Source organism: Melopsittacus undulatus, chromosome Z (genome assembly GCF_012275295.1).
Source record: "Melopsittacus undulatus isolate bMelUnd1 chromosome Z, bMelUnd1.mat.Z, whole genome shotgun sequence".
NCBI lineage: Eukaryota > Metazoa > Chordata > Aves > Psittaciformes > Psittaculidae > Melopsittacus > Melopsittacus undulatus.
This window is the reverse complement of record NC_047557.1, coordinates 60,560,649-60,588,558: the sequence shown is the minus strand read 5'-3', so window position 1 is coordinate 60,588,558 and position 27,910 is coordinate 60,560,649. Positions and strand designations below refer to the sequence as shown.

At 47.8% G+C, this 27,910-nt stretch overlaps 2 protein-coding genes across 2 annotated transcripts in view; both read left to right on the top strand.

The window, feature by feature from the left end:
* Positions 1 to 466: 466 nt before the first annotated feature.
* Positions 467 to 16,954, top strand: TBC1D2 (TBC1 domain family member 2). Its single transcript, XM_005141472.3, has 13 exons — positions 467 to 963; positions 1,616 to 1,748; positions 2,654 to 2,795; positions 4,176 to 4,312; positions 4,921 to 5,108; positions 6,246 to 6,632; positions 7,518 to 7,628; positions 9,369 to 9,556; positions 10,738 to 11,208; positions 12,116 to 12,236; positions 12,808 to 12,993; positions 13,642 to 13,763; positions 14,434 to 16,954. The coding sequence occupies exons 1-13, from the start codon at positions 556 to 558 to the stop codon at positions 14,633 to 14,635; spliced, it is 2,796 nt and encodes a 931-aa protein (XP_005141529.1). The 5' UTR covers positions 467 to 555; the 3' UTR covers positions 14,636 to 16,954.
* Positions 16,955 to 21,369: 4,415 nt separating this feature from the next.
* The window catches only part of CORO2A (coronin 2A), a 52,073-nt gene continuing 45,532 nt past the window's right edge, over positions 21,370 to 27,910 (top strand). Inside the window, exon 1 of the mRNA XM_034073200.1 lies at positions 21,370 to 21,443. The gene's annotated coding sequence lies outside the window, so the exon portion shown is untranslated. The remainder of the gene's footprint in view (positions 21,444 to 27,910) is intronic.

Below are 27,910 nucleotides of genomic sequence, written 5' to 3'. Positions count from 1 at the left end.
CATAAGGTTGGATTCTTCTCCAGACACAATGGTTTAAAATATTAGCTGAATATTTAGTGGAAATGCCAGAATGCAATTACCTGAAATCTCCTGAGCCAAGTATTTGCCCTGCCAGAGCTTGTTATCTTGCACTGTTTTTTCCTGCAACTGTTAACATTGTTGTCTGTGGCTTCAAATGTCCTTGTTATTGCTATTAATTTGGTATACCCATAGGCTCTACTATTTTTCACTCAAGGGATTGTGGTACTGCTTCTTGGCTGATAGTCCAGGCTAATGTGGGAATGAAAAAGGGAGAAAGGAGGTACATAGAGGTCATCTGAGCTAAGGAAGGCAGGCAGCAATGACCAAAAGCAGTAGTCTGAGACCTTGGTTGGGCAGTTTTAAAGCTAGGGAGTGTCTCTTATTGTATGCCAGACCTGAGTTTATTCTTTCTTTTTAATTTGCTGCAGGTTCTATAACAATTATGTGGACCTGAGTAGTTTGGTATCTGCTGTTACTTATTTACTCAGAGAATTTCCTGTTTCAATACAATTCTGAGTCTGTTTCCTGAAAGAGATGAAAAAAGGACTGAAAAGTGGAGCTTATTCCCTTCCCACTCCAGGCAATTTAGTGGAGTCAAATCCAGACAGTAACAGCAGCAGTGGAGCCTCAGCAAAAGAGAAAGATGTGGTTTCCTCTTCTGGAGAACTGGAAAACGTACAGCTGAAACCCAGCAGATATGCATCCAGAAAAGAACTCTGTGGCTATTTAAATAAGCTGGGCATCAAGGGGCCAATCAAGACCTGGAAGTCTCGCTGGTTCTTTTACGATGAAAACAAGTGTAATTTATTATACTACAGAACTGCACAGGACATCAACCCTTTGGGATCTGTTGATCTCTCCAGCGCCAGTTTTGACTGCAAAGTGGAAAATGGGGAAGGGGTTTTTGAGATCAGAACACCAAGCAGAGTTTTTACCTTGAAGGTAAGGGGCAGCATCTTCTTTTGGGGCTGTTATGAAATATTCCCAGTCAGGACAGACACATCTCTGCTAAGATAGGTTGAGTTTCACTTCAGTCCTCTCAGCCTGGAGTGTTATGGTTTGGACCTAAATTACATGCTTTGTTTTGGCAAGACTGGGACTCCATTACCTGTGAAATGGCTGGTGTTTAACAAAATAAGAGTAAAAACTGAACTGGGTGCTGAGTTAAAATCGTTAAGGAGTCCTACAGTCCACATATAATTTGCTGAACAGAAATGAGCTCCTTTGTCTGAAATACTTGCCTGAGCAGGAACTTTTGCTAGGTTTTTATCTTTGTGAAAATTACTCTTAAGGAGCTCTGTGGGTGATTCCCGGCTGAAATAGTTGTGACATTTCTGCTTAGCCTTGGAGCATAATGAATCAAAAACCAGTTAAAATTGTATCAGTGGCCCACTGAGATTCTGATACTAAAGCTATGCTGAAGATTTTCTCTGTCCTCCCAAGTCAGTGTTAGCACTAGAGGATAACGCATAGGCTTGACACAGCTGGCCTTTATTTCTGCTGGCTTGTGCACTGAAGTGGTGGTCAGCCCTTTGGGATGCATCTCATGCTGATGAGGTTACTTCCCTCCCTTTCCTGTTTTGTGTTAATTCAGGCAATCAGCAATCAGGCAATGATGTACTGGCTGCAGCAGCTACAAATGAGACGTTGGGAATTTTGCAATGCTCAAAGCAGATTTCCTGTGGGCAGCTCCCAGCTTGTGAATGAACCTCTGGCTGGCAGAACAAGTAGGTGTTGCATATGTCAGCCTTTCTTCTGCTTTCAGCCTCCCCTGTGATGGATGGTGCTCCTCATCTGTAAGTGGACAGAGGTTTTGGCCAGGTTTTTAAATGCAGGTGCCAGCTATCAATGCTTGGTCAATGTTCGGAACTTCTGGACTTATTCTGGGTGAACGTGAATGGGCTGTTTCCTAATCCACAGCATGTGGCTGGAGATGCTCAGGTATCTTACAGTCATTAATTTCCTCTTGATTTCCCTCATGCATGTCAAAGGTGCACATTTGGGATATCCCCTTTCTCTTGTGAGGAAATTTACAGCAAGCAATTTTTTTTTAGTGGTGGTCAGATAAGATGTGCATTCCTAGCAGTGGGAATACACAGTCCAGTGGATCAGGGGAGGGCACAAGCAGGGTGTCCACCTGCTTAGTTGTGACTAGATACACATTTTGTTTGAAACAAATAACCCCCCCTTCATAGTTAATGTGTCCTCTAGAAGATTCTGGGTAACTTGGCATTTTGCTATAGCAGGTGATAATTTGGTAACAAATTGTGTTTGTGGAGTGTTATTTGCGCATTAAAAACACCAAACACTGGGGTGGAAAAAACCAGCAACATCTCACTTCCTTATTCCTCTAGGTGGTTAAACTTTGTTTGCTTAGGGTTTGTCATTCTCATATACAAATGGTTGAAGTGACTTCATTATCCTTAAATAGATGACTGTACATGGAACCTTCTGTAATTTGACCTAAAACTACAGAAAGATACTCTGCTGTCCCTTTTCCACCTGGCCCGTTGAACATGGAATGTAGACCTTTACTAAGATGTTGTGGTTCTTAAGCTACCTGAAGGAGCCAAAGTCCAGTGGAATTCTGTCTTCCTCACTTGTTTTTGTATCCTGGTTTGTTTTTACGTAGGTGGTGTTGACAGTGAAGACTTTCTGCCTCTGGTGAAAACACCAACAGAAGCAGTGGGTTTAAAGGCAGCATCTTTGCCTGCACCCCAAACATCTACTGCTTTGCAGAACATTTCCCTTAAGCACCCTTGGACAGAGATACAGTAAGTGTGTGAGGAGAGCTGCAGGTGCTTGACATGCTAGTCTGCCACTTTGTGCCTTCCTTGTCTGTCATGTGTTGTGTGAAACGGGAGTCTTGCCTAGGTAGAAGAACCATGAAATAGCTTTTTGAAGGATATTTCAGGTGAAAGTAAAATTCCTGCTTGAGGGATTTTCCCATCATCCTGTTCCAATGCCTTTCATGTCCTCTAGCTCTCTTAGCAAGGATTCTAGTGGCAGCTATAGGGCTTGGTTAAGCTTTCTTTGGTGTAGGTAGCAGTTCATGTGCCTGCTGTGATGCATGTGCACATCACTTTTGAGGGGCACTAGGCAGCTTGTGCCTGTACTCTGTAGGCTGGTGATAGAAGCCCATTAGCACTTTCCAGTAGTTTCAAAGAACCTTGAAAGGAAAGTTTCATTGGATGCATACCAACTGCAGACTACAGGGAATGAAGGCCTCCTGATCTTACATGGCAATAAGTTCTCTGAAGTCAGAAGTGTCTGCTTTTCTGTTATGGAGCTTTACAGTAGCAAGGCAAAATCAGAACAACATCTAAGTGCCAACTTCATTTACAGTTAGGAAGTAGCTGACACTGTGTCTTGCATAGACCTCAAAACAAGGGTCTGGTTTTGTTTCAGTTGATGGACAATGCAGGAGGAGAAGGAAAAATATCTGTGTAAAAATAAGCAACTCACACACCTTTTTGTGTAGGTTTTACAGAAAATACTTGTGCATTTGTGGTTTTGCATGATGCTGTAAAGTCATCTCTTAGTGCTTCTTGCAATAGCTGGTCACAGAAGCTGTAACAGTTTCTGTGTCTGACTGCACTTTTGGTCCTGAATCTCTTTACTGCATTGAAGTCTGTTGAGTCTGTTGTGGCAAGGTTATTACACGTGGTTCAGAGCACAAGACCCGTGACTGCTTCAGATGTGATCATTGTGGCAGTTTTGGCTGTACTGTAGCTTTTCTTGGTACCTGGGGATTTCTACAGTGTGCTAAGGAATGGAATGGAGAGGAAAGGAGGAGGAGAGGGAGGAAGCAAGAGAGGGATGTGGTTGCTCTACTGTTACCTCTGATCCCTCTGTGCAGCTTAGTGTGTTTATGTGTAAGGCGCAATCACACGGGGAAAGATCTCCAGCTGATTTATATTGCTGTGCTGGTACTGATTTTGTGGTACCTTTTGATTTACACCAGTTATAACCTCACTCCCCTCAGATCCACCAGTGTCATGGGCAGTGCCTTTTCCTAGCCCATGAAGGAAATATATTTTGGGAGGAGAGGTGGGATATGAGAAGTAAGGCACTGAATAATTTGAATATACACTGACTGTGGTGATCTTGATTTCTCCTGTTCACAGGGCTGTCTTGATCTCTTCTTATTTCAGAAACACTGTCTACAATATCTGTGGCTCAAAGCAGCTGTGGGGGAACAATGGGAATGTCTTTACCTTCAATGAATTCCAGGAGCATCCTGAGAACCCAGATGAGGAGCAAGAGGCAGAAGTGGAGGAAGGGCGTGCAGGTGCTTGTCACTGAGCTGCATGAGCTGGTCTGAGTATGGTGGCTTTTAGCAGAGGATCAGACTTAGCAGGAAAGGGGTAGCAAGTTGTCGTGGGATATGAAAACTCTCACGTTATCTTAGGTCCCTTCCTGTGTTCTTGGCACAAGACTGACTCTTCTAGGTCTGCTTCAGGCTGCATCTGTCTATCTCTTACCTGTGGAGCCTTTTGCAGAGGCAAAAGTACCATCCATGGTGCAAGCCCATGCCGTTATTTCTTCAAGGTAAATGTTAAATTGCTGCATGGTTACAGGCTAAGTTCAGCAGCTCCATTACATGCTTGGGAATTTACTTCTCTGTGATGGTAACTTGCATTTGCTGTGTGCAAGACAGATGGTTGAGAGGCAGGGTGGGTTAACAGGTACCTGTTACCTGTAAAACAGTGCAGCTTTTCTTGTTCTGGGTATATCTGTGGCTGTTCCTACTGTCTGTGCTTCAATCATGTGGATCCCAGCAGGACAGTTTTCCTGTGTGTCAGTCTTTTCTCAGCTATTGCGAGTCTCCCCATAGCAAGTCTCAGGAGTCTACAGCAGCAACCCAATTCCATGTAAATTAACCTTATTTCCCTTCAGTTAAGGGGGGGACCCTAGAGGATGGAAGAATGGACTCCAGGCTCAACTGGGTTAGGAAGGCCAGGTGGATGAACAGTGGCTTCCCAGGCTTGCCTGAAGAACTGTCCAGGGAGAGGAACCCAATGGATAAAGTGAGTGTCCTACAGCAACAGACTCTGACACTCACAGAGGAAGTCAAGTCACAGAAGGTGAGTATGGTGAAGAGCTTGCTGTTTCTAAGGGCAGGGCCCTGAGACTGGTCAGAGGGACTGCTTTACACCTTGGTGTTAGGCTGAGAAGTGCTCAGCCAGGACTCACTGGGGACCAATTGAAGCTGCTGGTGGTGCGCCTTTGCATGTGCTAGATTTTGCCCAGCACAAGGAAGAATGGGCTGTCATTCAGCCATTGCTAGGAAGTGCATATAGCAGATGGGCTGGAAAAGGGAGACAAAACAAAATCCAGCTGTGCTCTGCAGGTGTTTTGCTCATGCATCTCTATTGTTCAGTGAATGATAGAAGTACAATCCTGAATAGGTACTGGCAGGAGCTGTCAGGTTGAGTCATGCTGTTAACGGCAGGTCATTCTTTTTGAACAGTGATCCACCATTAATAAGTGATTTGACTGTAGAAGTCAGCACGTGGGTTCCTGGAAGAGCTTTCTCTCCTGAATGGTCATGTTCTTCACAAGCATGGAGCAGTATCAGGCTCTACACTTGTGATGCTGGTAGAATTTTTAGCAGAAGAGGCAGGAGAGCCAGGTCCCATGGTGGGCAATCAGTTACATCCTTGATTGGATTCCTTAAATGGCTGAGATTCAGGCTAAGCCTGAATGAGCAGCCTGTTGCCAGGGTAGGCTTTTGTGACTTTGTGTGACATGGAGTGAGTGAGGGCTCTGGCAGAGGGAAGATTAAAATGGATACCACAGTTCCTTCTGGTAGCACAGATAGATGTAGACTAAATTATTTCCCTCCCTCCTATTGTACCACACTGCTGACCAGATCTCCAGCTTCTCTGGTCTCTGCTGGGCCTCCCAAGAATGATGACTGTAGGAAGGCCAGAATTTAGACAGTGTGAGCAGCAGCTTGTCCATTAGCAATTCACCTAAAGTCAAGTCATCTGTATCCTGCTTGCAGGGACCTTTCAGGCCATCTCTGAGAGCAGAGCTTCTGTACTGAGGAGGCACTGTGATTTCAAGATTGCATCATGCAGTTTTGCTTCTGAAAGCGTGGATTTCAAGATCCTGAGGACCTTTCATTGTTTGCTTATTACTGACTGGGTCTGTGCTCTCTCTGCTGCCATTGCCCTGGGCAGCACTGTGATTGTGATGGCTTTGTGTTCCTTTTCCAGGAGCTGGTTAAACTTCTTCACAAAGCACTGGAGGCAGCCCAGCAGGAGAAGCGAGTATCTAGCATGTATCTCACTGCAGCAGAAGACAAGGACAGGCTGGAGCTGGTGCGCCACAAAGTGAGACAAATCGCAGATCTCACCAGTCGACTGGAAGCTCTTGAGCAAGAAAAGAAGGAACTGAAGCAGACATTGACTCTGAGAGACAGCCATATCCAGGAACTCAAGGAGCATGTGCAGCTCCTGATGGAGAAGAACCATGCCAAACAGGAAGTCATCATGGCCTTGACAGAGCAGATGGCCCGAGAGCAATCTGACCCTCTGCAAGAAGCCAATACTATCACTGTGGAGACATTGTACAAGCAGCAAGAGGAGATTGAACACCTGAAGGTGTGTGAGATGGCACGAGTCATTTGGGAGGTCCCATTTCTGTGCCCTTTTGTTCAGTGGGAGGATGTTCCTTGTGGGGAGCATAGAATACACTTCTGCTAGTTGCTCATCTGTCTCCAAACCAGAGGCAGGCTGGAAGGGGTTCACTTGATACCAACAGTGTACTCAAAAGCATCTGGGTTAGTTTCAGCTTCAGCTCAGAGCCTGTTTTGTTTGACTTAATGTCACCATTCCATGCCTGCCTCTTTATTTGCCCTTCTTTTGTTAGCTTCAGCCTCACTGCTTTCATTAGGTTTGTTACTCTTGATTTTCTTTCTTGTGAAGAACTTCCCAATACATCCTAGCTCTTTCAAATCCAGCCTATTGTGTGTCACTATATGCACAGTTAAAATTACCAACTAGCCAGGGGGTAGAGAACTGCCAAAAGAGCCACTTAACCACATTGTGGGAGGGTGTTCATTTTTGCTGCCAGCTGTGAGACTGAGATTTGTGTTAGTTTGGTTTTGTTTTGTTTTTGTTTTGTTTGGGTTTTTTTGTTTTTGTTTTTTTATAGAACAAAATGCATATATTCTTTATCTTGCTTAAGGTGCTTCTCTAGCTTTATATCACACAGATGTCTCTGTGTTTTCTAACCATGTACGTGCAGTGCACTTAGTATTTTCAAGTATTGCCTTGTCTATGCATGACATTTTGATTTAGTGTTGTGCCTTGACTTCCTTTGTAGGCAATATTTGTCTTGGGGAGTCTTGTCTTCTCCCCAGAATACAAAATCATTGAGATACTTTCTTGTCCTTAACAAAATCCACATCTGGAGTCTCTGAAGTAGGAGATGATTCTCAAGCCCCTCAAGAACTCTCCTTGTATGACTGTTTTACTTTGTGGCAGGATGATATTGAGGCGTACAAAACCCAGAACCAGTTTCTCAATTCAGAGATCCACCAGGTTACTCGACTCTGGACAAAAGCTGCTGAGAATGAAAAAGCCCTTCTGATGAAGGTAAGGCAAAGTGACTTTTTTCCCTTGGTGAGAGATGTTACTAATTTCTTTCCAAAGCCAGCACTGTAATGGATTTTGGTCCAAAACACACCAGGAATAAGCTTTCTTTTCAATGTGTTTTTTTAGTGTGACTTCCTTTTTTTTCCCCCCAGTTTGTATTCTTCCCAAATTAGACATGATCATGTTCATTGTTCAATAAAATACTTGTAAAGCTCAGTCTTAAGGATGTTGAAACTTAACTCAGGTTTCTGCATTTTGGCTATGCTTTTGGATACTTATTTGTATAAATATGTATAAAAGCAATATGTATAAATTTGTATAAAAACAATACTGTGTAGGGAATCATAATTTTTTTCCTAGGACTTGGCAGAACGTCTGAGTCCTGGCTCCATCTAGTCTTGGTATCTCTACCAGGTTTGGCACTAGTAGGTGGCAGTGCTCTCAGGTCCTGCAGCTGGATCAGGGTTCTTATATTTTCTTAAGCTCTGTTTTTCTTTCTAGCCTTGTAAGTGTGCATAGCTTGGTTACTCTGAGACTTGTCTAATCCTACCTTCTGGTTCTGAACCACTGCCCAGGCTGGTAATGTATTCTGGTATTTGTTCTGTTGATTCTCCCTGTGCATTACTTCCCTGGGTTTTCAGAATGTCTCCAAGTCGTGGATTCTGGAGCAGGGCAAAAACCTGCTTCTGAAGTTGTTGTTGCTATTATTATTATTATTATTATTATTACTACTACTACTACCATTTTTGTATCTGTTTACTTTCTTGTCCTTTGAAACCCTGCCTACCTCCTAATTTAGTCCCCTTCTCTGATCCTGAAACCACCATAACCGTCAGAGAGGAAGTAATCAGACCAACATAGTGAATGTGAGGCAAAATGCTGATTAAAGTGGTAGTATAAATGTATCACATTCTCCTTTCTGTCCCTTCTATATGCAGCCTAACTGTTTCTGTAGTTTCTGTTTTTGTTTTCAACTGCTGCTTCCCACTGAGCAGGAGTCTTCCTTGAGCTGCCTGTGATATACTGGGTGAGTCTGTCACCTGTGTGGCCTCAGTTCCCCACTTGTGGAGTGGGGTAACAATCCTCATTCGCTTTGTGTGCCAGGAGTATGGTGGTGTCAGGGACTCTCCTGTCACACTCTCTTTGTCTGAACTTGGGCTTCTTGTGCTAGAGAAATGTTGTGTAGCAGTGCCATGGGACCTGAAGTTGTTGGAGGGGCATGTGGTCAATTTGACAGTGATGCTACAAAGTATCCTGAAAATTGTATGGCCATAGCTCACTCTCAGGAGTGGTGTACTTTTTTTCAGGGTACAGCTCAATGTGGGATAGATAACTTGTCTGAGGAGCAGGGAAAAAGACTGCAGAGAACTCAGCTGCCATGGTGGCTCTTGGGTTGTGTCCTGAGCTGAGCTGGCTGGGATATGGCTATCAACTGATGCAGTGCAGTTGATAGCCACAGCTGTCAGTGCACCTAGATAAATCAGGGGATCCTGCAGTAGCTCTTGCACTCAATAAGCAACATCTGCTCATGCTAGCTACTGCAGTTTATGCTTGTTCATAGACCATGGTGATCATTCATGGCTGTGGTTCCACTGACTGTAGAAAACTGATAGATGTGTTTCCTTCAGCTTTGTTGTTCAGGAGTCTTCACTTTATGTGTAGAGCAGGCCAATAGAGAACAGTGGCAATGCAGGAAGAACTATGAATGATCCAGCTCATTTGCTCTTTTTTTCCCATCAGTGTGCCTACCTACAAGCACAAAACTGCCAGATGGAGAGCAAGTACCTGACAGTGTTGCGGAAGCTGCAGGAGGCTGTGCCTGGCCTGCCCAGCTCCCATGCTGAGTTAGTGAGGAGCCTCATCCAGGAAGCACTCCAGTGGGATGTGAAGGAAAAAGCAGAAGAAGGCTTTAACCTGAACCCTGTAAGGTGAGGGACAAGAGCATGGCAATATTCACACCCTTGCAGGAGGCTGTGGAGGGGAGTGTACAGGCAAGTAAGAGCTGGGGACATTTCTGTAGGAGGGACTTGAAGCCATGACCCAGGAGTGGAGGCTGAGGAGGCTGGTTTGGTTTGGTGGTGTGGAGACCACAACTGCCTGATGGAAGCATGTAGGAAGGAAAGTTAAAAACGATACAACTAAACTTTTCTTGGCAGTGGAAGACAGTACAGCAAGTGATAACAGCAATGGCATGCCTGGGACATAAACACTGTGCATGAGGGTAATCTTCTTCTGTAGGAGAGGAGGCCATCTGGGAAGTGGGGGATCTCCATCTTTTAGGGTTTTCTAGTTCCACCTGTACAAAGCTGCTGTCACCCTGTTTAGTTCTGGGGACAGTCCTGCAGTGAAGGGGGACTGGACTGGCGACCTCCAGAAAGCCATGCCACCAGTGCTGCTGGGGTCCTTGAATTTGTGTTCATACTTTCCTGCCCAGTTAGCACCCCAGTTCTGTAGCAGTTTCCATGTAATCTGGCCGGTCAGACTCACAGGTTCTGCAGGTAGTTTTGGAGATGAGATCACCAAGGCCAGGCTTGCTCTCTATCAAGAATATAATGCTGTCTTATGAGTATCCCAGTCTTTGGAGTGATGATGATCACCCTCAATGATCTGTACTTTCAACGCTCCTGGTGTTTTTCAGTCAATCAGAAATTGGCATTGTGTAGAGGGAGACATCAGAAGGGACTGCGGATCTCTCTTCTTCAGTTTCATGCTGCAAAGCCTTTGCAGTTCTTTCCTACAGAACTGTCTCTGCACTTGAATGTGGTAAGGAGAAGGTACACAGGTAGAGCTAGATAATCTCTTAGGGGCAGAGGAGCAGGTGAGATGAGAGAGCTCTGATGAGATTGGGCTGTAGCTTGGAGCAAAGTTACATAAGTTTGTGTATGTATGCTGTTGCTGCAGGCTCTCATTTGCCTTCAGGGCTCTGAAACAGTAGGCATGGAAGGCTCTCATATGTGGCTGTCATAGAAGTGAAGGACAACCTGTGCTCCAGCATGGGTGACAGGAACCTGGCAGCAAGCTGCAGCTGACATGGCCCCAAGCAGTAAGCGGTCCTTGACATAGGTACCAGCACTGTCCTTTGAGCTAATCTCTCCCTTGTTCCCTCCAGTGAGTACGACGAGTACGGGTTTATGACTGTACCTGAATATGAAGTTGAGGACTGGAAACTTCTGGCCAAAATCCAAGCCCTGGAGATAAAGTCCAACAACCTGCGGAGCCAGGAAGTAGTAGAGAAGCCCCTCCGTGACAGGTGGAACTGCATTGGAGAACTAAGCCCCTCTGCAGAGCTGAAGAGCCTGATCCGAAGTGGCATTCCAGTGGAGCATCGCCAGAGGGTCTGGAGGTGGATTGTCAGCCGGCATTGTGGCCCTCGGCCTGACCACTACCAGCGGCTGCTACGGCAGAGCAAGAGCACCGAGCACCCTGCCTGCCGGCAGATTGAGCTTGATCTGCCCCGCACACTGACTAACAACAAACATTTTTCCTCTCCCACCTCCCAGCTCATCCCCAAGCTCCGGAGGGTGTTGCTGGCATTCTCTTGGCACAATCCCCCCATTGGATACTGCCAGGGACTGAACAGGTGAGGAGCCAGGTATGCTGCTTCTTCACTGAGAAAGTGTAAACATGTACTCCAGAGTGATTCGAGCAACCCCAGGCTCCTGCCTCTGTAGAGTTCTGTCCCGGCTGCAGAGTTCTGCATTTGGTGTGGGGTTTTTTTACCCAGTGTTGTTGCTGGAATTAAGGTATCAGCAGGATGCACTTGTTCAACATCACCATAGTTACAGAATAGGAAGGAGCAGCCATAGGAGGTTGTGTGAAGCAGTCCCAGAATAACAGGATGAGGCTGAGGCTGAATTTCTAACTCTGAATCACCCCAGTGATTCCTATTGCTGAGGAGAGTTGGAGGAAATGTTGGGAAGTTAGAGAGGAGGGAGTTGCAGAACATGACATGGGGAGGGGCTGAGGAAACTGGGGTTGTTCTGTCTAAACAAGAGAAGGTTCAGGGAATCTTGAAGTTTCATTTCTTAAAGAAGACTGGAGCTGACGAGGGTAAGGGCTTTAGAAGAGCATATGGGAAAGTGAGCCGTGTCACTTAACATGGAGTGTGTCACTTAATATTAATGTATCCATAATATGGAGTATCTCTGAGAGAGCTCTTTCCTGTATGGAAATAGCCAAAATGAGCACACTGGTAACTTAAGGAGATCTACAGAGCATCCCATTAGCTGGCAAATCTGGCTTTGTCACATCAGTCGTGTATTTGATGCTTCCTGTTTGCTGACAGAGGCATATGAGGAAGAAAAACATAGCCCCATGGTTCCTTCAGAAGCCTGCAGAACAGTTCGCTTGCCTCTCTGACCAACACTCCTGCCACGTTTGATGTTTTGGACACTCATAGAAATAAAGACATACCAGGAGGAGTCTTGCATTCTGCAGTTCCTATGCTGGTGGTGTTGTAGTGGCTCACCATGTCTTGTCCATCACAGGCTGGCAGCTGTTGCCCTGCTAGTCCTGGAAGATGAGGAAAGTGCCTTCTGGTGCCTAGTCCATATTGTGGAGAACCTAATGCCAGCAGACTACTACAGTGACACACTGATTACATCACAGGTGAGCTGGGCACACTCGCATCTTCTTGGTCTGTGACATGGTGATTTATGGTAAAGGTTTAAAAGCTAGCAGTCAGCTTCCATTGTGTTTGATTTTTCCACAGGAGAGTGAACCCACCTTGCTATCCATTTCATTGCAGAGGTGTTGTAGACTTGAGAGTACAAAGTTTTAACACACAGGAGCAACAAAACTGATCCCTAAGCACTAGGAAACTGGGCACCACTCACATGAAGGCGAGGGTAGTCAGAAGGAAGGTGCCTATTAGTTACACAGTTACTTATTTTAAGAAGGGCCTAAGTATGAACAGAGTATGAAGAAAGCTCCATTCTGCAGCTCTTCAGATGTTTCTTTGGAATCTGCACCCTGCCTTGGAATGCCATGTGCAAACAGAAGATTTTTATATTCCCTGTACTTGCCTCAGTTCATGATCAAATACAGCATTAGTTCTGACTTTGGGGTTCCCTGCAGATGAGAAAGCACTCTGGCCATTTGATATAAAATGTTGTTCTATGAGTAACCCTGTAATTCAGCTGGAGGCTTGTGACATGTTTTCTTTTTTTGTCAACTTTAGGTAGATCAGAGAGTCTTCAGAGACTTCCTGTCAGAGAAGCTGCCTCGCCTTATGGCTCATTTTGAGCATTATCGGATTGATGTCTCACTCATCACTTTCAACTGGTTTCTTGTGGCTTTTGTGGACAGCCTGGTCAGCGACATCCTCCTGCGAGTGTGGGATGCCTTCTTGTATGAGGGAACTAAGGTGAAACTCTCAGTCTAGGTCTACCTCCCATCTGCACTACCTCTGTGACATGATGGCAGGGCAATGGACATACATGTTTCAAAGAGATGGGGGGTTGAATCTTTTGTCATATCCTGCCTGTTCGGTGAGATGTCTTGGTGCTTCCCAGTCTCTGTGTTGTTTGTTCACTTCTGGTAGGCAGAGCTAGTCTGTGATGCTGTGCACAGGATTCCTGGCACTTCTGAGCAGGTAGTCCTGCCATGAAACAGCTCTCTGATGGGCCATGGTGTCTTTTGCTCTGTGACCTGGACAAAGCTGAGACTATGACAGATAAAGGAGAAATAAGATGGGCAGAGAGTTAGTACCTGAAGAAGTGAGTCTAGCATTGCCCCTGTCCATAGTGAGAACTGGAGAATCCTTGTGGAATCCCTGTGATGTCCTGTCTTTTTGGAGGACCTGGTATGCTCTAGGGTTGTAAATTACCTTACAAAGGGTCATTCTCTTGGGATTGGCTTTGTGCTTCTTTAGGCCTGCCCTAACATAGCCTATTGGGAGAAACCCAGTGTCCAGCCTATACTGTAGTATGTGCCTCACCCCAAGTTTTATACAAGTAGAGCCTGGTCTTCAACTACCTAAGACTGACACCTCAAATACCTTTCAACCCTTCAGGTGATTTTCCGCTATGCTCTTGCGATTTTTAAATACAACGAGGAGGAAATCCTAAGAATTCATGACAGTGTGGAGATATACCAGTACCTACGCTTTTTCACAAGAATGATCATGGATGGCAGGTAGGACTATGGGTTGTACATCAGCTTCCATCCTTGGTTTGTACTTGCTTGCCTATTAGGTCAGTCTACCCTGTCTTTTAAGAGAGTTGTATGTGCATTGGCAGGTCCACAGGACATGTATGAGTTTGTCTCTTTTTGAATTCCACTTCATGGTGTTGCTTAAACTCTTTTTGGCTCAGGCAAAGGCAACTACAGCAGAGCAGGCCCTCGAGTCTGGGCCAGCCTCCTTTTCGCAGAAGCTGGAACTTGTGCTGCCACTTGCTGGCTTTCTCTCAGCTGTAGGTGGGGTATTTGGGAGCACAGCACCACTCACAACCTTTCATGGCAATGTGTGTCTGAGAGGAAGATTTTTGTGATCAGAATTGCTCAGTGTTGGGAATATTCCTCCCCTAGGGGCCATCAGAATTGACATCTGATCCCCCATATCCTGACTGGTGGCTGCACACTGGTACTTTAAAAGGTGGTGTAGTGCAAGGCTGTTTAAAGTATTGCTTGGGTTGGTATTTGTGTGGGGAGTTGCCTGTGATTCCTTTAAGACTTTGTTGTTTGGTGACTTTTGAGCTCAGATAGCTGAAATCTGAGGCTCTGCACTTTGCCTTCCTAACTTAGCCTTATCTGTTACCATCTGTCACCAGTCAGTAAGTTGGCTCATCTGTCTTTTCCATTGTAGGAAGCTGATGAACATTGCCTTCAATGACTTAAATCCCTTCCCCATGAAACTGCTGAAGAACCGCCGGTCGATGCATAGGGAAGAGCTGGAGGCAGAGCTGTGTGAACTGGAACAGATCAAGGCAGCCTATGTAAAAGAGAGAGCAGAGCAGGGACCTCAGGGCCTGAAGGAGGTTGTTAGTGAAGAGGAAGAAGAGATTTAACAAAAAGAGTTCCTCATCACTTCCCTCTCACCTTGCAGTCTTTGGTAGCAGGTGTCTGTAAGAGATGGAGCAGAGAGGGAAAGGTGGTCACAGCAGGAGTTCATCTGTCTCAGGAAGCAAGGCTGTAAGTATATAGGACCATTTGGAGGACCATATAGGACCGAGCTTTGTAATGGACTGGAAGGTGTCAAAGGCATTTTACTCTCTTTTGAACTTTTCCTCATTCAGCCTACCCTGTCTTGTGCAGATCAGGATTACAGCTGATGGTCCATAGGAAATACCAGTTGTGCTACCATGGCAGAAGTTGAGATGATACAAAAGACCCAGCCAGGGAGGAGTTTTCTGCCTTTTCTGATTGAGGCTTGAAAGATATCCTTATGCACAAGTTACCAGAAATAACAAACTGAGAGCACTCCCTCACTGGTACCTAGAGCTGCTGAATTGGTCATGAAGGAAACCTGCTCTGTGAAGGCATGGTGCCTTCAGGGGATAGCCTGCCAGGAGAGCATTGTGTTTAACACTGCAGTTCCTGAGTCTCCTGATGAGTGTTGGGCCAGAGAAAGTTCTGGGAGCTGAAGGGTATCTTCCTATGGGACTTGGGCTGGGACAGTTGAAATGTGTTGTGGGAGAATGGAGTTGCATCTAGTTTATTTTGTTTCCGCCAGAAGTCCATGGGAGCATAAGATATGTCTGCCTGCGTGGCTGGGAAATGCTGGGAGATACCTTTCCTCTTTGTTTAGCTCTGAGCAGAGCCATCTATGGGTTGGCCTGACCCTGGCAGCACTGTGCCTTCCAGAGGTGGGTTTGCTCCACAGGAAATCTTTCAGAGTGAAATCAACCACAGCCTGGCTGCTGGTAGGGCTTACTTAATGTTACGGAGAATTTGACTGCTGTGGACACCTGGGTGTTCTGATCACTTCACACTTGGCCAGGATGAGTGTGTGGCCATCTCCCTCTGCCTCACAGTTTTGCTCTTCCTATATTGGGTTTCTGCATTGACATTCCTGTGACTCCCATTCATAATGGGAAGGAGTAGGTCATTTCTGTAAGAGTTTCCAGTATTGAAGGATTATGGAATATGGCCATCTGCTGGTGAACCTACAAACCACTTGGACTAGGTCAGAGAAGATGGCTTGATATTCCTTAGAAAAAACATTAATTTCCCCTGAACCAAGGAGCTGGCCCTGTGGGTCTGGCACATGGAGATGCTCTGCCTATCTCTGGGAATGGGGTCTGATTCTCCCCTGCCTCCCAGGATCAGCCATCACCTGGACTGTGGAGCTCAATCCATCACAGATCCAGGATAGCTCAAGTGCTTTATATAAATACAACTTATTTTCCCTAACACAGTTCCAGAACTGTCCTGCTTTCCTGCTGAGCAGTGCCTTATTCCAGGTGTGCCCACAGGCCTGTCACTTTCAGCATTCAATAGGCACTGCTGTAGGGGGAACTTTGCTCTGTGTTTTCAGACTGACCTTGAACTGAAGCCCATTTAGGGGATGATGCCTCTTTTAAACCTCTTGTGGTATGAAGCCGTCAGTGCTTGCAGAGGAAGGGAAAGGAAACCTTCATAGCACACACTGTTCTCAGCCAGGTAGGCCATAGGCAGGATCACAGACTGTAGTGGAAACAGCACCAGTCTCTGTTCACCTGAGACACATGGTCTGCTTGGGCACACCTGCACAAGTCGAACAGTTTCAAAGCATTATAGAAGTCTGAGTTGGGAGAGAGCTGCGGAGGCCAACCACACAGCATGGAAGTAATCAAAGTGGATATTAGACTTTGGGAAGAGTAGTTGGATGGGCAAGAGTGAGGTAGGTCCCCTGTATGTCACTGACAGCTGCACACATTGCAAGTGTGGAACAAGAATAAAATGGTACTGGGGTCTTACCATAGTATCTGTAATAAAGCACTGGTTTTAAAATGTTGCCACCTACCTAGAGAGGCTCAAAAGGCAGAAGGTATTTCTTTACAGATGATATTGCTAATCTAATTTACTCATACTGTTTTGTGCATGGGTGCACACAAATACAGGTCTTTGCTACTGTTACAGACTTTTGGATGGCATTATCTTTTAAATCAAACTGTGGAAATTAGAAATATACTTAACTACTGTATTTTTCTTCAAGCCCTTTGCAGTAGGTCAAAAATCTTTTCTTCCTGACACTATGTTTTTTAAAAAAGGCATTTGAAAACATATTATTAGACCAACCCACAGGCTGATGTACATGTACAGTATATAAATAAATACTGGTCTGTGTGATATATAATAACCCATTAAAAAATAAACTTTTCTGAAGAAGACAATTGAAATCGGAAGGGAAAGACATCTCAGTGTTGTTGGACGTTTATCTGCTGTTGTGTGTTCACCAGGTCTTGGTTTTGCTCCACATGTGTTTGCTGAGGATCATTTCCTCTGGTCATTTTGCCAACAAGTCACTTGTGGTTGTTCTTTATTGAAATGTGGTGGATGCAGGAATATCTGTCAGGCCTGTGGAGACCTGCACATTGGAGCCAAACTGGCATTCCTCATTGGTTTTCCTCGCTTTCGGTTCCACAGAAAGCTACTGAAAAGCACTGAACTGAAGTCCCAACATGCCAGCTGGGCCCAGAGTTTAGCTTAGCCCTGCACAAGTCCCTTGAGCCCCTGCAAGAGCTGCAGTATCAGTGCCAGGGGTGCTCTAAACTGAGGTTACCCCTGCATGAAGTGCACAAGGATGATTGCTGTGGTTGGAAAACAGTTTAACGTGGTTGCACAACCCAGTAGCACCCTCTGCCTGTGCTTGTGCCTGTGCATAAAGTGGGTGCCTTTCCACCCCAGAGTCAGCCTTTGCTGAGCTTTGCTGTATGCATGAAGTTATTTGTATTAAGCCTTAATTTGTAGATTAAGTCTCTGCCTTAATTGAAACGTCTGGATACCAGCTCCAACCCTAAAAATTATGTTTTCAATTCCCTCCCTCCCCTCCATGTGCAACTAATCTATAGACAGCCTTGTTGCAGGCCTTTGGGGCCACCAGGAGTTTAAATGGTTTTGAGAGGACAGGCTGGTGGAGGATGGCCAAACACACAGAAAGCCACTGCTGGCTTGTAAGTCCCTGAGCTGCAAACAGAAGCTGGGAGGCCTCCTTTCCTCACCCCGTTTTGGCTCTGGGTGATACAGGGCTGGAAGGATCTTGAGTCTTTACATACTGAAGCTCTTGCATGTAAAAGTGCTAGTGCACAGCAAAGACACTCCATCCATTGCTGTATGCTGACATGCTGCCCTTGAAAGAAGCATTGCCAGGGAAGTTGTTTCTGTGTGAGTTAATGTTTATTCCAAGCTCAGGCTTCCCATCCATGGTGAAGGAGGGAGATATGGGACAAGGCATTGCCCAGTAAGCAGCAGCACCCTGTGGTGTGAGATAGCCCACAGTGCTGAGTTTCTCCTCCAGCTTGCAGGCTGCCACCTGCCCTATCAGACACAAGACCATTGCTGATTCTCTTCCCATTTAAGAACTGGCTTTGGTGGCCTGAGCCAAACCCAGGACTTCTCCAGACATTTCTCAGTGCTAAGAGCTCCTCTACAGAACATTAGCTCTGCCTGGCCTTGGGACAGGCCAGGTGCAAAAGGACAAACCACTTCCCCGTGCCAGGACCACAGTGGTGGAGCTGACATAATATAATGCCCTCCAGGGTAGTTCCTGGAGCTCATTGAGGGGCTGTGAGCTGCGCTAAATTGTGAGAATATCCATGTCTGCTTCCTGCTCAGCCCTGAGAACTCTCCAGAGTGGGAAACAGCACACCAGGATGTGTGGAAGAGGAGATACTACCAACCATGGTGAACGCATGTGGGGCGAGGGGTCCCCTGTCCTGCTGCAGCCGGACACTTGATTTAGGCACATGGTCCATTGGCATTGAGGCAGAGTCCCCATTTCTTCTGAACTGGTGGCTTCCTGCAAAGTGTGAAGCCTGGGTTTGAGATTCCAGCTGGTCCCTCAGTAACTGCTCTGCTTTTAAGCTGAATTTTCACAATACAGAACCTCTTTGGCATGTTCTGGTGTCAAGCTGGTAGAAAGCTTCGATGCTTAAGGCAGCATTCAAGGTAAGAAAAATTGTATTTCAGGGTGCCTTGGGAAAAAATAGTCCTCAGCCCAACATCACAGCCCCCTGCTGAAAATACCTTTACTTTTTCCTTTTATAACCCCATTTTGTTATGTACAAAAGTATTGTGTATGGCAGCATTTTGCAGGTAGGAAAAGTTCCAAAAGGAAATTATAGCCAACTGGTATTTTTTGCTTCATCTTTCAATAATTTAATAGTTTTCAATGTGACAAAAGCTCTTGCACGCTGGGGGGGGGGGGGGGGGGGGGGGGGAGACGAGACAGGGAATACCAATGCTACAAGACTAACAGGACTGCCAGTTCTGGCACTGCCATCACAAGGGTGTTTTAAATCAGCCCCCCAAGCTGGTGGGTTTTGGCATCTCTCAGCTTCCAGCTTAACCCCTTTGTGCTACCTCCTGTTAGACATGGGCACAGGTCACTGCACAGAGCTGGAAATAATGACAGCAGGGGAGGTGTTATATGTGATGATAATTAGGTATAATTAATCAGCAGCTTCCTCCATGAGGCTCCATCCAAACCTACTATGGCCATGTCAGGCTCTTGCCCTCTGTGGGCTGAGATGAAGCAGAGTACAGTGCCTGCTGCAGCACTCTTCAGTGCAGGTGTTAAGTGATGTGCACTGATAAAGCATATCCCTGAACTAAATCTAATTGAGGATATTGTCTCTGCAAACCCTTCACAGGGTCACAAGGCTTATCACCAAGCAGAAAGCTTCTGTCTCATCTCATTCCCTCCTACAGTTGCTCTCTGCAAGGCAGGACCTGGCTCCCTGGGAGCTGCCCCCCCCCAGCCAGGTGAGAGATGCTTTTTCTGTAGCTGCACAGATACCACAAGTGTGGCTCCTGCAGCACAGAGCAGCCACTGCAAATGCAAGTGCTGGCTCTGCTCTTCCAGCGGCTTGCTGCAGGTTGCAGTGCTGTATGTGGTTTCATGTGGGACAACGGTGGTGCCTGGCTGTGCTGCTCTCAGGCTCCTCTCCATAGCTAACTCTGCTGCCTGCAGTGGTAGCTTCCCACTTCTCATTAGTTTGCCCAGCCTGGGAAGAGATGTCCCAGGAAAGAAGGCAGAGAGTGGAGCTCACTCCAGTCACTAAGGACACCTCAGTAGAGACACCAGTCCCAGCCATCCTGTCTTAGACTGCAGAAGTGACTGGGCAGCAAAACCATTCACCATGTCAGCACCTGAAACACCTCTGAGGAGTGGCACTTGTGCATAACTAGATAGAGGCCTACAGTGCAGGCAGCAGAAATGTTTCCCACCAATAACCTCAAAGACATCTTTGTCCCCACTGTCAGTCCTTCATGCAGCCTTCTACAGCTCAAACTGGAGTACAGTGTGCGTGTGAAAGGAAGCACTGGACACCATTTGTGCATCAGTACCTGACCTGTCTTCTACTTCTCCACGGTGAAGATGTGAGCATGTGCTGAGGGGGTTCTGTACAGTTTCTGAAGTAGTCTAAATTCCCATAGGCAGGGCAGCCACGATTCGTGTCCACGGCTGGGTTGCTTCCTGTGCTCCATCCATGCACGATGCTTCTCACAGTCATGTCTGTGCTTGACTGCCCCAGCATACTGGGTTGTCCCAGCCTGGCACATGCAGCAAGGCTTGGACATCACTCCTGGGGCTGCCGTCTGCTTCTGAAATTCTCTGAATTCAACTCTATCAGAGGATTTGGTGGGACTGGTCTTGCCAAGGGCTTGCTTTTCTTTCCCATCTGAGGGAGCTGGCAGGCTCCTGACATACCACCACAGAATCAAAGCAGAGACACCTGAACTGCAGCATCTCATGTGTGGAGGACAGCCAGTCTCACAGTTTTGCCATACCCGCTGGCTCAGCCCAGTGCTGCCATTGCTCCCCACTGACTGGTTGGGACTGAAGCATGGAGGTGAGCTCTCAAGCTCTCTACAGGCAGGACCAGGGAGGTGTTGGCTTGGTGGCTGACCTGGCCAAGGACATCTCCTTTGCCCTTTGATCTTGAGCATTGATGTCCACTTGTCAAGTTCCTCATCCAGGGTACCAGGTAGGCTTGTAGTGGTGCCAGGGTGCCAGCTAACCCCAAAGCTTGAATGTGAGTTAAGTGATGAAAAGCTTTCTAGAGACATTTGCCATCAGTGAAGGCCCTGCAGCTTGAGTCCACACTCGTTCACACAGGCAAGGCCTGTGGGTACACACTGCAAAGATGATGGCAAAGTCCTGGTGCTGTCAGGACCATGTTCCTAGGTGATTCCCTAGTTCATCCCCTGGGAAAATATACCCAGGTTCACCAGGTTCTCCAGGCACAACCCTGAGGGACCTATGGGTGATGGTGACAGGGAACTGCGCACATCGATTCCGGGAAACGAGAGGTGCTCGAGCGCTCTGCTGTGGTTATGGTGGGGCTCTCCCCAGGATTGCAGCAGGGCAAACACCACACTTCCCACGGCAGATCGCGTCTCGGGGCTGGGCACGGGTGCCCTGCCAGACCGGACCCGAGCGCTCTGTAGCGGCCTCCCCTCGTTCCGGAGCTCTGCGGTCTCGAGCTCCCGCATCAGAGGGCGGCGGGCAGCCCCTGAGCCCCGCTGGCACCTCCCACATGCGGGGCGCGGCTTGAGGGGCGGGCCGGGGCGGGTTCCGCCGGCCGGCAGAGCTATCTAAACCGGGTCTGGCACGGCTCGGCTCGGTTCCGCTCCTGTGCGCGCGTCAGGATCCCCGCCGCCAGTGGCAGGGTATGAGACCGGGGTCCGCGGGGCCGGGACGCGGGTGGGCAGAGCTGGGCTGGCTCGGCTTGGCTGCCATGCTCGCTGCCGGACCCCCACTGCCAGCGGCAAGGTGCGAGGCCGGGGTGATGGCGAGGGCTGCGTGGCCGGGATGCGGGTGGGCAGGGCCGGCCGCGGCACCTGCGGCAGCTCCGGGGCCTGCAGAGCCTGGCGGCTCGGAGAACCAGGCGCCTGCCCACCTCACTCGGGCTGCCGCAGACCCCTCCGCCACTCCCCGCTTTGTGGGGGCCGCCGCAGGACCATCGACGGCCGGGGGTTTGTGGCCGCCGCCCTGTGCCGCGGGCATCTCCCGGCGTGTGCGGGGGAGCGGGGCTTCCCCGCTTGCCGCGCAGCCACCGGCATCGAGCGCCGCAGCCGGTGCCGGTCGCGCCCTCCCCGGCGGTGTTCCGCAGGTAACTGCGGAGCGGGTTTTCAGTGCGGAGCCTGGCAGACCGAGGGCCGGCCCCGGCGGGAGCCGCCGCCGTGCGCGGTCGGGGCAAGGAGCAACAGGGCTCCCCGCTGACTCGGGCGGCGGGATTCACACCGCTCCTCCTCCCGCCAGCCCTGCCCACTGGTGCACGGCTTGGCGTCTGTGTAAGTGCAACTGATACAGCGAGAGCCTCATCCATGGCTCCATGAGTGCGAGGGGTTGAATGTAGCCCCTTTGTGCTGGAGTCAAGGGGGTTTTAGGTGCTTAATGTCTGTCCACATCTAGCGCAGCCCACGATGACAGCTACATAAATGACATCTGGGCCATCCTTTCCAGCAGCGGGGTCTCCTGGTGCTGGTTCCCCTTTCTGGGCAAGCCCTTGGAAGGGGTCTTACTTTCAGGCAGCTCAGCTTTGGAGGAACTGTTTCTTGCCGTGGGTCTGGCTTTGGTCCCTCAGCTTTGTCGGGGCCGTTGCACAGGGATATGTAATGATGACAGCACTTTGCAAACAAGTCTCTGGTGGCGTGGGGAGGCCAGCTATATGCAGGGTGTTGCTGAACACTCATTGTTCACCCTGCAGGGAGTGGTACCCTTCTTGTCTTGCTCTGGAGCGTTCTGGTTGTTCAGATTTCCACCCCCACCCCATTCACTTCACCTCATCAGAAGGCACTGTGTCTCCTGCAGTCCCTGTGAAGGGAGCTTGACTAGACAGTTTTATCCTTTTCTGGCCTCTTGGGTGCTTAGGGGAAGTGATTTCTGCACTTGGGGGGAGGTTGGGTGTTGGGTACTTTCTAGGCTTCCCAGTGCAGGCTCCCCAATGGGTTAACAAAGGACCAGCCTGTGTAGCCCTGATGCTCCTTTTGTTTTCCCATTGACTGTGCCCTGTTTGGATCTCTCCTGATTTGATCAGAGATAGGCAGTGTCTGCTGGAGACATGAAGGGAGTTCATGTTTTGCTGTAAGCATTTTGGGAAAACCTCAGTCAAAGCTGCGGTAGGCAGGGTAGGGAGGAGCTGGGTGCTTCTTAGAGACAAGACAAAAAGGTGTTTTCATCTGTACTGATGTTGTTTGGTGAATTTGCATTATTGCAGACAAGCTATAGCTCCATCAATGGGAGGTATTTAAAATTAATTCAGTCCATTTGGCCGTAGCAATAAATCAAACCCCGTCATCTCCATAGAGGTGTCACAGACCTGAGAAACAGGAGGCCCAGGCACTGGAGATGTTTGAACAAAGAGTCAGACAGTTCTGCTGCCTGCACCATGGCTCTACCCCGAGGTTCCCCTGACCTCCCTTCCTCGGAAGCAAAGCAACTCTGCATGAGGGTACCAGTTGTGCAAGTCCCAAGGGAGGAGGGAGAACACTGCCCTCTGTGGCTGCATCAGCCTGACCAGCCCCATCGCTCACCTCCATCCCATGGATCAGACTGTGCTGGCTGGGTGTGCACAGCACATCAGGGCATCTCCAAATGTGGTGGGTTTATCACTTTCACTTCTCCCCTGGATAATACGTTTGAATGTGTCTGTACCTGAGTAATGCTGGATTTTGGGTTGCCTGGCTCCATGACAGGTTTCTGTGAATCTTGTTTTAGGTGGGTTGGCACTGTGCAGGCTGCTGGTCTCTGGAACTGGTATGCTGTGCCTGTGTAAGGTCCACTCTCCCTTGCCCACGGGCTCTCTGGGCTACCAGATGCCCAGTTGCAGTGGGCAGTTGTTTGTGGACATACACTTGAGTATGGATCCAGTTCCTGTGATACGAGCTGCAAGTACCCAGGCACACGGATCCTTCAGTGTTAGACTTGGGAAGAAAGCTGAAGGGTCTAGCAAATTTGAGAAGCAACGGTGATGCTTTGCAGTGAGAGGCTGCTGCCTCAGAGGCAAGACAAGGTAGATTTCGCATGTGGTGACCTTGCAGGCTGCTCGGATGTTGTGGTCAGTTTGCCTTTGATGTTTTTGTGTTCTTTGGTGCACAGTGGCCGCACAGCATGAAGCCTTCATCCCACCCTGGTGGGCTCCATTTCCACAGCAGGGGTTTCAATGGGAAACTGCTGGAGGGTGAGTTGTGGCAGCCTATGACACAGACCTTCTGTGAAGAAACAGGGTGGCGGGAGACTGACCCAGATCAATTCCCCACCATCCCCTCCTAGTTGGCCCAAGGGGACCTCAGCAGAGTTCTGAACCTTCATGGTGAGACCCTATCCTTCACTTTCATAAATAAGCCTTCTCCAAGAGAGTTTGCTTGAATTAAAAAACCCAAACAACCCACTGCCTTATCTGAGTGTTTGTGTGCCACTTAAAAACGGCACCAGCTGGTTTTGACAATAAAATGTATTAATTTAACAGTATCACTGTTGTTGAGTGATATGAGGAGTGGGTACAGCTGAGGAGCTTGCTGCTGAACCTCCTGCTTAGACCCAAGAGCACCTGCAGACCCATCCCTAGTGAAGCTGGATGGTGGCTGCACCTCCTGGCGCATACAGATGGGCTGGTCTCTTGCTTCCCTGTCAAGAAGACAGGAGTGATACTGCGGCGAGGTGTTTCCCATGTAGTCATTACCTGGCTTCCCTGGAGTGCATGTTAAGCTGCTCTGGCTTCAGAGAGCCAGCCGAGGTGAGCAGCCCGCAGCACATAACAATTACACTGGCGTGCCTCCTGCCTCTCTGCAGGAGAAACAGGAAAGACCTTTAGATCACCCAGGAGGCTGTAGGGGCTGAGGGGGTTTGACATGCACAGGGTTATTCTGCCTGGTGAGGAGAAGCTAGACTGGCCTAGTATTTCCAGGGGTTTCCCCTCTGCGGTGCTGCAGGCTTGCCAGCAAGTCTCCATTTTGAAAATACACCCTGCAGTGCTCCATTAGGGTAATGCTGGTGCTTACTATTTCCAAAGCACTTTGAGATTCACAAATAGGACTTTCTGACCCCGAGCAAAGCAAAGCCCTTTCTAAAGAGTGGAGACATGCTGCTGCATGATGGCATGCAGCTCTAACCCCTGTTCTCTCTTCTCCTGCTGACCTGCTCTCATTTTCCAATGTGGTGCCCAAAGCTTGGCCTCTCTCTACCTCCTGAGCATCCTTCTGGGCTCTGGCTTGTGCAGGGGGTTCTTTCCAGTCTGGTGAGTGTCTGTGCTCTTTAACTCTGTGCCATGAAACATGGATGTTCCTACCTGTGGAGAGGAGGCCTTCTGCACCAGAGACTGCACAGCCTTTCTCTGTCAGACAAAGTCACAGAGGAAAATAAGGAACACCAAGCAGCAGAAAGTCCCAGCCTTTGTGGTAATTTTATTCCTGAGATTGAGACAAAGTCCTTGGAAACTGATTAGATAGCTTCAAGGAAACAAGAGAGGCCAAACTCCATCTTGTTTTTCCTTCTCCAGCTCTGGGACCTGTGCTTAAACAGGCACAGTTGCAATGCTCTTTTGTAAGGAACCTCATATTGATGTTATTGGGAGCACTGCCTGGAAGCGTGAATGATGCTGGGAATGACCAGCGTTCCTTGTCATTCTCTGGTTTCTTCCATCCTATCTGCTCACTGAAATGAGCCCTTGCTGGCAACAAAATTGCAGGGTAATGGGCACAGAGGATCTAGGCAGCTCTTTAATTGCAATAGACAAATAGAAGAAGTCAAAGACTGTCTTGCTAACATCTACTTAAATGTAATTAGTTCACATTATTTTTCTCTGCCATTTTCCTTAATTTAATTTGAATACCAAAATACATGCACAGAGGAACAAAAACAAAATCAGAATAGCATTGCTCCAAGTTCCTGCTCTCAATATTCAGCTCCTCCTACATATAGAGGCTCTTTCCCTTACATCCAGGGAAGATCAGAGTTTCTCTTCTCACCCCTCCTGCCTGTGGTCATGGCTGGAGCTCATGTTTCTCTGAATTTGTGAAGGTCTTGGTGTCAGTAACTGATGCCTGAAGTCTTAATTGAAAAGATTGATTTTGCTTATGATAGCCTGGCATCCAACAGCTTCCAGCAGAAATTGATATGAATTCAGTTTTTCACAGTTTTAGAAATCATGGCACTCACTTAGAAGTTTAATAGGGATTGAAGGGCTTGACTCTGCACCCCTTGCATCTATCTATTTGAGGTTCTTGCCCTTGCCGTACATTAAGCCTTGTGCTGTAACAGTGGGCATCGTGCAACCTGAAAACCAAGTCTTTGAGCAGAAATACCCAAGCCCTCACTGAGATTTTATAAGTAAAAGCTCAAGTATAAAGTTAGCAGTTATATCTTTCTTGGCATCCAGGTTGTGTTTTGGTGAGCTCTTGGTTCCTGTGGAGTTGAAGAGATCAGAATCCTCTTGTATCTTCATAGATAATGGATTTTTCAGTCCAGCTGACAAACCAGCCAGTAGCTGGAAGCAGAAGTTATTATTTGGCAAAATAAGGATGTGATTGTTTTTTAACAACAAAGAGGAGGAACTGTGGGAATAGCATCTCAGGATGATGCATTGCTAGAAACTTGAACAGGATGATCTTCTAAATAATGCCACTCTGTGCAGCCAGCAGTGTTCTCTGGAGGTGGTGACATCTCTTAGCCTGCCTTTAGCTGAACAGCAGCTGCCTGGCATCCTGCGGAGATTCCTTTCCCTGGCTTGCTGCCCCCAGAGCATCCTGTCTCACCATGTTGGAGAGCATACGCTCCCCTTCCTGAGCTCTCTGCGTGTTCTGCTGGACTTGCTTTTAGAGCCCCAAGGTGGTTTCCTTGTTTCCCTAGCATGACAACTAACTTTCTCTCCTGAGTTTTGGCTTATGGTCACTGGAGGGATGACAGTTTGAAGGCAGCAGTCCTCCGAGCCACTTTGGACACTAACTGTAAGTGAAGATAGAGATCTGGAGCAGGAGGGGTAGGTGACTCACCCCCTTGGAGTCATCCACTACACAGAGCACTGTGCAGGACTAGTACCTGCATTTGTGGCAGTGTGTACTGACTGGCTGAGGTCACAGCTATCAGCCAGACAGGGCCTTAGCAGGATGGTTTGCTTGCCTACCTACACCTTCAGAGATTTTCAGAATTCATGTGGGCCACACCCTCAGAAACCTAGCGTCATGGTTCAAGTTGAGCCGGTAACTCAGAGCCATGCAGCTGCTCACTCACTCCTGCCCTTCTTTCTCTCCCTGCTCCTGGAGGGATGGGGAGGAGAATGGAAAGAATGTAACTCCCATGGGTTGAGATAAGAATGGTCCAGTAACTAAGGTATAACACAAACCACTGCTGATACCACCAGTAATAATAATAATGATAAGGGAAATAACAAGGGAAGAGAATACAACTGCTCATCACCTGCTGACTGATACCCAGCCTGAGCAGTGATCTAGCCCTTCTGGGAAACTGCCCGCAGTGTATATAGTGGGTATGACGTGCTGTGGTATGGAATACCTCTTTGGCCAGTTTGGGTCAGGTGTCCTGCCTCTGCTTCCTCCCGGCTTCCTGTGCCCTTCCTCCCTGGCAGAGCATGAGTCTGAAAAGTCCTTTGTCAGACTAAACATTACTGAGCAACAGCTAAAATCATTGGTGTTATCAACGCTGTTCTCAGGCTGAAAGTCAAAATCACAGCACTGCAGCAGCTACTAAGAAGGAGAAAAATGGCTGCTACTGCTGAACCCAGAACACCTAGGCTGGCTTAGAGGCTGCTGGGACTAGAAGCTAGGGCTGCAGAGTCTCCTACCAGCCTAAACTTGCCTGTGTCATGATACTAGGAGTGAAAACCTGGTAATGACATTAGGAGACAATATTCCAAGAAGTTAAACCAAAGAACCCTATAGCTGAAGTCCACCTGGAAAGCTTACTTTTACCCGTATCTCTTATATCCCTATGCTTCTTTCCAAGTATTAAACTTGGGTGAGTGGTGAGAACTTTCTGCTGCAGTACACATCTGCTTTGTGGGTCCACTGGATGGAGGCAGAATATCAAAGGATGTCCTTGTATATATTGTGCTCATTCCTGCAGCTACAAAAATAATTTCAGTAAAGTTCATCTTGCTGTTAGCTTGGGGAATTTTTGA